Here is a 10,550-nt window from a genome sequence, read left to right as displayed (position 1 = left end):
GAGTAGTCATGTACTACACTAAATCAAGTGAAATTACATTTCCAAGTATCCGTTCACCACTGCTAAACTAATAGCCCATTATTTCAATTCTGTTTATTAGTGAACAGAATTTTGTTCCTACTATTTTAAGTAGACCTCTTGTGGTTAATGAGTATATATAAGCATCAATCATATCCTCTATCAAGTAGCCTAATGATGCTGAGGAGGTAGTATCATTATGGTGCTAAATTGTCTTTTGTCTGATGGGATGAATATTCTCTTCTAATAATTATGTAAGAGATAGGTCATGAAAATAAGAAAGTGATATACAGTAAGTGTTATTTTAATTTTCCTTTAGCAAGAATGAACTGTCTTTTTTATCTCATTTTCCTTAATTCCTATCAGGGTATATCATGGCCCATGTTATTAAGTTCATGGTTCAATTTAGAAATGAGAAATGTGCTTTCAAGGTACTTTAAAGAATTATTCTTTTCTTACATTAAGTCTTATATGTAAAACTTAAGTGGATCATATCTAATATCAAAACAATATTTTTACTTGGTTTACACATGTGAAAATGATTTCAGAACTGCAAAGCCCTATATAAATGGGCAGGCACTCAATGACAGTTTTAAATTTTACCTCACAATTAATTAAGGCCTATTAAAAAAACACCAAAATAATAATAATAAATCAAGATATTTATTAGAATCTCCCTATTTAATAGAGAGATTTCAGAAGAATAATATCAAAAAGAAAATGAATAGTTCAGGTTAGTATTTCCAGGGGATAATTATAATTGGAATTTAAGAATAGTTTATCTTCCTTTTAAAGTAAAGGAATCAAAACAATTCTGTTTTAAAATGCAATTAATTATGGAAGAAGAGTGAATCATTCTTGATGCTTTCCCATTCCTTATATTTTATATCAAATAAACAATTACTTACCAACTCTCATTAATCTTACCTCCTTCGTATCTTTTAAATCATTCAGAGAGTCCTCTTAATCAAAACAATAACAATCCAATTATCACTATCATCTCTAATCTTTATTCATGCATCATTCTCCTGGTGACATTTCTATCTTCATACATGCTCTCTCTTCCATATAGTCCCCCATTTCCCAAAGTTATCTTCTAAAACGCAAAACTCATCTTGTCCTGGATTAAGAAGTTTCTGCTCGGGCCGGGCGCGGTGGCTCAAGCCTGTAATCCCAGCACTTTGGGAGGCCAAGGCTGGCGGATCACAAGGTCAGGAGATTGAGACCATCCTGGCTAACACGGTAAAACCCCGTCTCTACTAAAAATACAAAAAATTAGCTGGGCGTTGTGGCGGGCGCCTATAGTCCCGGCTGCTTGAGAGGCTGAGGCAGGAGAATGGCGTGAACCCGGGAGGCGGAGCTTGCACAGAGCCAAGATCGCGCCACTGCACTCCAGCCTGGGCGACAGAGCAAGACTCCGTCTCAAAAAAAAAAAAAAAAAAAAAAAAGAAGTTTCTGCTCCTACGGCAACCTTTTGCTTACCATTATGATACTATTTAATCACACAATAGTCATAGATTTATTGTCTAGCTTACCACTGTAATTTTCTCAAAGGCAAAGCCAACATTATATTTTTCTGTGCATCTCCAGAGTGTGTTGCTATACTAGGAGCATATTCATGGTTGGATAAATCAGTTTGGAATAAATTCAATGGATCATGTAATTCTACCAAGCAAAGGCTATCAGATAGGTTCCCTCTGTTTCTTTCCTGTTAATTTTATTCATTTACAGGCCAGACATGGTGGCTCACATGTGTAATCCCAGCACCTTGGGAGGCCGAGGCAGGCAGATCACCTGAGGTCAGGGGTTCAAGACCAGCCTGGCCAAAATGGTGATACCCTGTCTCTACTAAAAATACAAAAAAAAAAAATAAAATAAAATTAGTCTGGAGTGGTGGCGCACGCCTGTAATCCCAGCTATTCGGGGGGCTGAGGCAGGAGAACTGCTTGAACTCAGATGGCAGAGGTTGCAGTGAGCCAGGACCGTGCCATTGCACTCCAGCCTGGGCAACAAGAATGAAACTCCATCTCAAAAAAAGAATAAAAAAAAATTGGAAGAAGAAAAAAAGTGGCATCAGAGCATTTTATTCCGTGTGTTAAATGGAACTCTGTCAAATGCTGTTGTCTAAAGAAGAAAATATACTGTAATGATAAAGTGTTTATTGTGTGTCAAGCACTCGTCTTCATACTTAATGAACTGAGATATGAGAACCCCATTGGATAGATATTGATACTATCATCTCCATTTTATAGAAGAAAATTAAGGTACAAATAGCTTCAGCAATTTACTGAAGGTCACATAGAAAGGGGCAGAATTGAAAAGATGAACTCACAAAGTATAGGTTTAGCATCCTTAGGCTTAACCATCCTATAATGTCTCAGTTTCTGAGGCACCATATACACACTCAGGGAATAACAAACACGTATCCTCCCTTTAGTCTCCTTACTACAAATGCTCTTTGAACTTGTGTAGTTAAATATTTGTTAACTGGCTATCCTTCAATTTCTACTACTTCAGCCACAGATTATTTGCGTAATAGCCATTGTTAAATTTACCCTATTTAAATCATTAAGCAAATAATAATAATGTGTAAATAGTGACTATAAACTTCTGGTTATTCTCTTTCTTATGTTTATTTTTTAAACGTATGTGGCCCAGACTTCTAAAGGAACTTCAAATACACTGTAGCCAGAGAAAGGTTATATAAAACAAACCAAACCAAGCAATGTAAAACAGGTAAGCATAAACAAAACAGGTAAACATAAACCTTTATCATGTCAGTATCTTGCTACCTGTGGTAACATAGTTTAATTTGGGTGTTAATTGCCAGAAATGAAGACATAATATATATTTTTCAAAGGTTTCTTATTCATTGTGGAGTTTGTATTTAACACTGGTGATACAATGTGATTATTTAGTTTCAGTTTCAGAGAAGAAGTCTGTTTCTTAGACATACTTAACATTGAGTACAACAGATAAGAATCTACATTTAATGCTAGTAATTATTTGTGAATAGTGACTTAAGCATTAGCTTCTTTACAAATCCGTTTTCAATTACCAAGTGGCAGATATGACCCATTTGCATGGAGGTTGCTTAAAATGAATTATATTGGGATAGTAACAATACCAATATGGTTATTGTATCACTCTGTCACAGAGATTAGCCAATGATAAAAATTAAGGCAGGGGGCGGGGGGTCTTAATTCTTTTTTTTTTTTTTTTTGAGACTGAGTCTCACTCTGTCACCCAGGCTGGAGTGCAGTGGCGCAATCTCGGCTCACTGCAACCTCCACCTCCCAGGTTCAAGCAATTCTCCTGCCTCAGCCTCCCAAATAGCTGGGACTACAGGTGCATGCCACCACGCCCAGCTAATTTTTGTATTTTTAGTAGCGACGGAGTTTCACCATGTTGGCCAGCTCATTCCCTTGACCTCGTGATCCACCTGCCTCAGCCTCCCAAAGTGCTGGGATTACAAGGGGGTCTTAATTCTTTTTTTCATGCTACTTAAGGATTTATCTAAGATATCTTTTATTTATCTATTAAAGAAAACAGAACAGTGAATTGTTTCACTTTTACAGTATTTCTAACTTATAATAATATACTTTTAAAAATAAAATATATTTTTGACCAGTATATTAAAAATATAAGATATTGAACAATTCCAAATTTCAGTTCTTAGCAAAGACCTTTGATAGCTATTTGATCTTGGCCATATCACTTGTCCTATTGTATCTATCTGGATGTGATTAAAATTAACCAATATAAGGCACATAGAGAAACATTCAATGTTTGTTTATTTCTATTGTTACAATAAGTATGTCTAGGCTGTTATTTTTTAAATATTGATTATCAAAGAGAAGATACCTTGTTCTCAAAATGTGTAACCAGCAGTAGAAATAATGAAAAAGTCAATGGTTTGATCTTCCTAGAATTTCTCTTTCCTCTCAATAGTTCTTCCTTGGAGAGAGAGTTTATTTATCTTCATAGTAAGTATTTCTGCATTTCAGAGCATTCCTCTATCCACTGACGAAGAGCTAGCTCTTCCCTATGTTCTAAGTGATGAGTCTTTTATTCCCAGGTGACTGAACAATTTAGTCCATTTGAACACTTTTGTTGTTTTCATAACTTGGCTATTGCAAATAATGTGGTTACAAGGGGAGAGGAGGTGGGGGAAATGGAGAGAGGTTGGTCAAAGAATACAAAGTGTTAGGTAGGAAAAATAAGTTCTAGAGATCTAATGCACTGCTTGATAACTAAAGTTAATAATATCATATTGTATACTGGAAATTTGCTAAGGGAGTAGATTTCAGATGTTCTCACCACACATACACAGACACACACACACACAGAGGCACAAACACAAGTAGTTATGTTGGAAGATGCATATGTTAATTAGCTTGACTGTAGTAAATATTTTACTATGTAGATCAAAACATCATGTTGTATGCCTTAAATATACACAATTTTCATTCCAAATAAATAATTGAATAAACATAAATACTGCTTAGTTTCTACAGCCCATATAATGGCAAAACCCAACAAGGGTTTTCCCCAGAAAAGCTGTAGAGCGTCTAAGGGAGGCTAAAGAAACTTGATCATTAAATGTGTGACTTTTGGCTCTGGAATTAAAAAGTGTAAAAAAAGTATTTGTCCAATGAGACAAATGTTGAAAATATGGACTCTAGGTTAGATTATATAATAATGGCAAAATTATATTTCTTGAATCTGATAAGGGTATATTAGTAATGCAGAAGAAAATGCCCATATACTTACGAGATGTATGATGAAGTATCTAGGTTGAAATTACTTCCAAATGGTTATAAAAAGAAAAAAAGGTGCCTGCGTATAAAGAAAAAACAGAGAGAGAGTAAGGAGGAGGAGGAGAACTTAAAGATATAAAACAAATATAGCAAAATATTAACAGTTTGTAAATCTAGTTGAAAAAAAGAACTATATGAGTATATCTTTTTTTGTTTGTTTGTTTGTTTTTTTTTGCAAACAAAGACTTTTTAATGGGTTCAGTTTTTGTTTTATTTTTTTACAAATATACTGGAGAATCACGCAATGCTGCCAGCATTGGAAGCAATCCGGGGCCACAAGTTTGCACACTCATTTGCTACTGGTCCTGTAATGGCAGAACCTTTCATCTCGCCTTTATTGTTCACTATGACCCCTGCATTATCTTCAAAATAAAGAAACACGCCATCTTTTCTACGGTATGACTTTCGTTGTCGAATGACCACTGCTGGATGTACCTTTTTTCTGAGCTCTGGTTTGCCTTTCTTGACTGTGGCCATCACCATGTCACCCACACCAGCAGCGGGAAGTCTGTTCAGCCGTCCCTTGATCCCCTTCACGGAGATGATATACAGGTTTTTGGCTCCTGTGTTGTCAGCACAATTGATTACAGCTCCTACCGGAAGACCCAAGGAAATCCGGAATTTCGCACCGGAGGACCCACCACGTCCTCGCTTTGACATCTTGAACTCCGGAAAGAAGAAAAAAAGGAAGTTGATTCAAAGGACACTGGGATATCATGAGTATATCTTATACTATTCTTTTAAGCCAAGAAAACATGTTTCAGTATGAGTATAATTGTAAACATTTAATGTTTATTTGTGGTTTGCTGAAAGGATTTTTGTAACAAACACAGTTAGGAAACATGAGCTGTAATGATGCTGCTAATTACTAGGGTAACTTTGATGCCTAAACTTTTTCTCGGTTTCTACATTGGTAAATGAATCTCCACAGTCTCTTTATGTCTAAAATTCTATGAACATGAAATATCTAATTTGAACTGATTTATACAAGTACTTGGGGGAAGAGTCAACTAAGGGAAACAAAATGTTTACTGTGATGTAGATACGATCTTAAAATTAACTGAACACAGTATAGAAAAGAGCATAGAAAAAAACCGTTGGAATAGGATCTGTCACGTCAACCATACTTCTGCCTTTGCCCAGCGTTTCCCTATTGTATTTCAGTTTACTCCCCTTTTATCAATAATTCTAATTCAAAAATAATCTAAACAATGAGTGGCAATTTTTATAAAATATTTTTTAGTGTAGAATTGCTCTCTTAACACAAAAATCAAATACCAATCATCAGTGTATTATTTATTTACAAGAGCAAATTTAGACAATTTGATAAATCTGTGTAAAGCATTCAGGTAATCAACAAAGAATTTTGACGTTTATAAAAAAACACTACGCTCAACAGACCTTCATGACACTATATAATAGATTGATTTTTAATGTAGTGTAGAGATTAGTCTCGGTGAATAGAGATTACTGACTATAATTAGTTTTGGTGACTTAGAAAAATGTTATCTATGACGATTGATGATACTCCAGCCATGTATGTGAGAGCCAATAATTAAATTAAATCACTCATGGCATGAAGGAATTTTATGCCATTTTATTTGTGCATTGTAATATTGTCCTTATCTAAGAATTATTTAGTAATGTTTTGGGCAATCCAATTTTATTTTAATAGATTTATATAGAAGTTTTATTAGTTACTAATTAGCTGGAAAATTTTAAATCTGCTGTGTTATGCTGCTTTATGTGTACATTTTTGATAGACTATTTTAAAACAATGTTCTTATCCAGGGACATTTTAGAAAATAAATTCTATTGCAAACAATCTTGTGGGTTTTTTTGTTGTTTTTGTTTGTTTGTTTTGTTTTCTGACACTGGGATTATGTTATGGCTGTGTTAATTGAATACTAACTAGATCCATTCAATTAACTTCTTTAGTTATGCTATAGAAACCTTTGCCTAATATAGAAAATCATATAATTTATTATCACAATCTAATATACATTCAAGTTTCTGAAATAATGAGCCCTGCATGCTACTTTTCTAATTTACGTGCAATCAAGTTGCATAACCTCCCTTCATATACTCTATAAAGAATCTATGCACAGGATAGAATGATTGAATGGTGAGAAATATTCTAAAATATAGACATTATCCTGTCTTTTGTTTTCCATATATCTTTTCCTATGCTTTCCTTTCAACCTTACAAAATGGTATCACACAAATTTGGCATGGCACAAATAGCTCATACCAACCTGACCCCAACAAAAGTTTCCATCTAATCCCAGCATATATGTGACATTCATGTCATACCAGACCATCAGTCTCAAATATTGTATTCATTTTCATGTTCTAATGCCTTTCTTTGTGCTGTTTGGTAGTCCTATCAGAGTCATAAGGGTTCTTGTTCACTATGTTTTCAAAGAAAATGGTAAGAATGTACCTTTCTGCTCCTTTTGAAAAGTGATGTGGATATATGTCTTACTTCCATGAGTCAACCATAAGCATGAGTATGTCACTTCTAAGAGGAAGTCATAAGAGCTGATACACGATTTACTGTATTCTCTTCTCCTGCCATGATGATCATAGAAGCATGTATTGAGATGAGTCTTCATGAGCCAAAGGTTCTGAGTGTCACAATGTGCAGAGCTCCTGTGTCAGGCTATTGACATGAAATAGAATTCAACTCACTTTGCTCAAATAAATATAATTTAATGAAGGTTCTACTTAGAGAGGTGGGACCCAGACCAAGGGAAGTTACAATAAATATTGAGGCCTCTAGAGACAAGGCCTGTATTAGTTCATTTGTGCTGCTATAACAAAATACCACAGACTGGGTAATTTCTAAACAATAAAAATTTAGTTCTTATGGTTACAGAGGCTGGGAAGTCTAAGATCAAGGTGCTTGTAGGATTAGTGTCTGGTGGGGGCTGCTTTTTGCTTTCAAATTGACACCATGTTGCTGCGTCCTTTGTAAAGGAAGAACACTCTGCCCTCACATGGCAAAAGCCAAGAGGCTGCTCCTTAGCTCCCTTCAACCTAGAACTCTTTTATAAAGGTGCTAATTTTATTCATGAGGGGAGAGCCCTCATGACTTAATTACCTCCTAAAGGCCACACCTCTTAATACTGTTGCATTGGAGATTAAGTTTCAGCATTAATTTTGGAGAGGGCACCATTATTAAAACTGTAGCAAGTGCTGAGTAGATAAAAGAAGGAAATAGCATGATAGTAGCTCAGTGATTGCTAAAATTATGGAAAAGGATCCATCCAGCCTAGGTTCGGGGGACATAGCCACTGGCAGAGACAAGACACCAAAGCAGGAAAGATGTTTTGAGAAAATATCTAAGACTCCTTCATCCCACAATCTGTTCTCCTTTATATGCTTTCTATTTTCTACATCCAACCAGAAGCCATCCAGCAAGGAATCTGAGAAGATGCTATTTTTAGTGTTGAGTTTCCTGAAGCATTAAGCCTCTAACATTTGTGGGTTATATCACATTACAATATAATTTTTTATGATTGATAATAAAATTACTACAAGGAATGGGATGCTACTGTAACCAAAACCCAAGATATGTAGCAATGGCTTAATAATTGGCAGGAGATGAGGAAACGCCACCAGAGACTAGAGAGATAACAATCTGCATAACACAGTGTCAAAATATTTGGTAAAATTTTACATCTGGTAACTTTAAAAACAGATTATATACCTAATAAATTTGTAGCTTTAGGGAAAATTGGTGGGAAAAACAATATTGGTTGTGCCTTGTTTTCTATTAGCTGTTAGTTGCGTCCTATAAGGTGACACAAAAGAGGTGAGTTTAGAAATGAATAACCCAATGTGCAAGCAGGAATGACAAGGAAAAGAGAAAGAGTTCACCAATTCAGTCTTGAAGCACTGAAAGAAGAAACTCTCTAAATTCCTATTACTGTAAAAGTACATTGAGAAAAAGCTTTGTGTGGCAAAGGATGATTGAACATCAGCCTTGCATCAAATAAAAAATCAAGAATATGACTATCACCGCCATGGTTAAAACCTTTGAGGGGAGTGTCAAAATCGACATATATCTAAAATTAAGTCCTTTGTTTAGACAAAATTGTTTAAGGAGGGAATATGAATGCAACTGTCCCAACTAAGCTACTGATTATTATTTCAGCTTGGTTACTGTAAAATCACCTAGCCTATATCCTCAGTTGTGAACCTGAAATATTCTTTCTGCTTTGTTCTGTTATTTGCTTAGGAATCTCGTAAACACCTGGGGTAAATGTGGTAACATGTGCCCTTCAGCATTTGCTCCAATCTCCATTTAGTGTACTTTTCTGCGGAGACTAGAAAGAAAAAGGCTACATTTCCAAGATCCCCTTATAGCTAGGGTTCTAAATCTGATTTAGGTTCTGCCAATCAGATACAACCCTGTGAGACTTGTATTTATAACTGAGATAAGCGGAGAAAAATGAAACAGCACAAATACATCAATTTTGCTGAGATGGATCTATCACATAAAATTCTTCTGGAAGCAGTCAGGTTTTTGTTTTGTTTTGAGATATATATTCGATATATATATCAGATATATCTGATACATATATTTGATATATATATATTTGATATATATATGATATATATATTTGGGTTGCAGCCAAGTGGAGTGGTCATGAAACCAGTATTTGGGACAGTGGCTTACTGACTTTCTACCTTCCTGAATAGTGTTCCCTTTGCAGGCCCTTTGAACACATTCATTCAGGAATTGTTTTTGGAGATCCAGCCTACACATTTCCAGTGACTCTATAAGCATGCAATTACCTTTACTAAAAGCCGTTCAACTTAAAATAGATATAATGATTTCTGTTCAGCAACTAAGCTTTAACAGATAAATTATCTCTCAAGACCCTCAGTAGGTATCAGAATTACATTCTTCTTTGTTACTTTATAGAATAAGTTTTAAAATTCTTATTTCCTTACTTTTAAATAGATTTTTCCCACTTTCCAACTTTACTTGATTGTGAAATATTTGAGTAAAGGAACTGCTATACTAATCTATTTTTTTAATAACTTGTTCTTATCAAAGTAATAAATTTATATATTTTTAAATGACATGGTATATGAAGTCTCATTAAGTAGTATATACCCAGGAGTTGTTTCTGAGCCTAGTTCTAAAAGATAACTAACATTCTATGCTCTTAGCAATTTTCAGTTTTTATTCAATATTATCTAATGCATATCTATCTATTATACGTAACCTACTATTTTTAAATCATTCTTAAATATTATTTCCCCATATATTCAGTTAAAAACTCCTTTTTAATGCCACACACTATTTTCGTAAATAAAGCTTATGACCCATTGAAGCAGTGTCATTGTCTGGGGTAAATACCCGAGGTTCCTTGTCTCACACCAAGGAAATCGAGGACACAGACACACAAGAAGTGAGTTTAAGACCAGAGGTTTAATAGGCAAGAGAAAGAAGGAAAACAGTAAGTCCTCTCTCCTACATAGAGAGAGGGGGGCTCCCGAGTGGGTCTTCTGGTTTTGTGGTGAAACGCACAGAATTTCATAGACAAGTTTGAGGAGGTAGTGAGTGATTTACATATGGCCCCAGAGATTGGTCAGACCAGGTGTGTCATTTGCATAGCATGCAAAGAAGCTGGCCATCACACCCTAATCTTTTATTATGCAGATAGGGTCTCTACCTGGCTGGTGCCATGTTGCTTA

At 35.1% G+C, this 10,550-nt stretch overlaps 1 protein-coding gene and 1 long non-coding RNA gene across 2 annotated transcripts; both read right to left on the bottom strand.

Moving 5' to 3' along the window:
- Window positions 1–3,795: 3,795 nt before the first annotated feature.
- On the bottom strand, window positions 3,796–4,859 carry LOC131381883 (uncharacterized). Its single transcript, XR_009210910.1, has 2 exons — window positions 4,792–4,859; window positions 3,796–4,148 (listed from the first exon to the last, which is right to left on the bottom strand). It is a non-coding gene; the product is annotated as an uncharacterized LOC131381883 (long non-coding RNA).
- A 165-nt stretch (window positions 4,860–5,024) lies between these two features.
- On the bottom strand, window positions 5,025–7,389 carry LOC116457563 (large ribosomal subunit protein uL14-like). The gene is made up of 2 exons (XM_032136840.2): window positions 7,282–7,389; window positions 5,025–5,498 (listed from the first exon to the last, which is right to left on the bottom strand). The coding sequence occupies exons 1-2, from the start codon at window positions 7,327–7,329 to the stop codon at window positions 5,076–5,078; spliced, it is 471 nt and encodes a 156-aa protein (XP_031992731.2). The 5' UTR covers window positions 7,330–7,389; the 3' UTR covers window positions 5,025–5,075.
- Between the last annotated feature and the right edge of the window lie 3,161 nt (window positions 7,390–10,550).

Source organism: Hylobates moloch, unplaced genomic scaffold (assembly GCF_009828535.3).
Source record: "Hylobates moloch isolate HMO894 unplaced genomic scaffold, HMol_V3 SCAFFOLD_18, whole genome shotgun sequence".
Lineage (NCBI taxonomy): Eukaryota > Metazoa > Chordata > Mammalia > Primates > Hylobatidae > Hylobates > Hylobates moloch.
The sequence above is the reverse complement of the archived record's forward strand: the minus strand, read 5'-3'. Positions and strand labels throughout refer to the sequence as shown.

Coding starts and splice junctions, on each gene's coding strand:
- LOC116457563 (XM_032136840.2), bottom strand. CDS start 7,329: ATGGAAGTAAGACATATATCCACATCACTTTTCAAAAGGAGCAGAAAG. Junction 5,499..7,281: donor TTTTCAAAAGGAGCAGAAAG/GTACATTCTTAC, acceptor CCGGAGTTCAAG/ATGTCAAAGCGAGGACGTGG.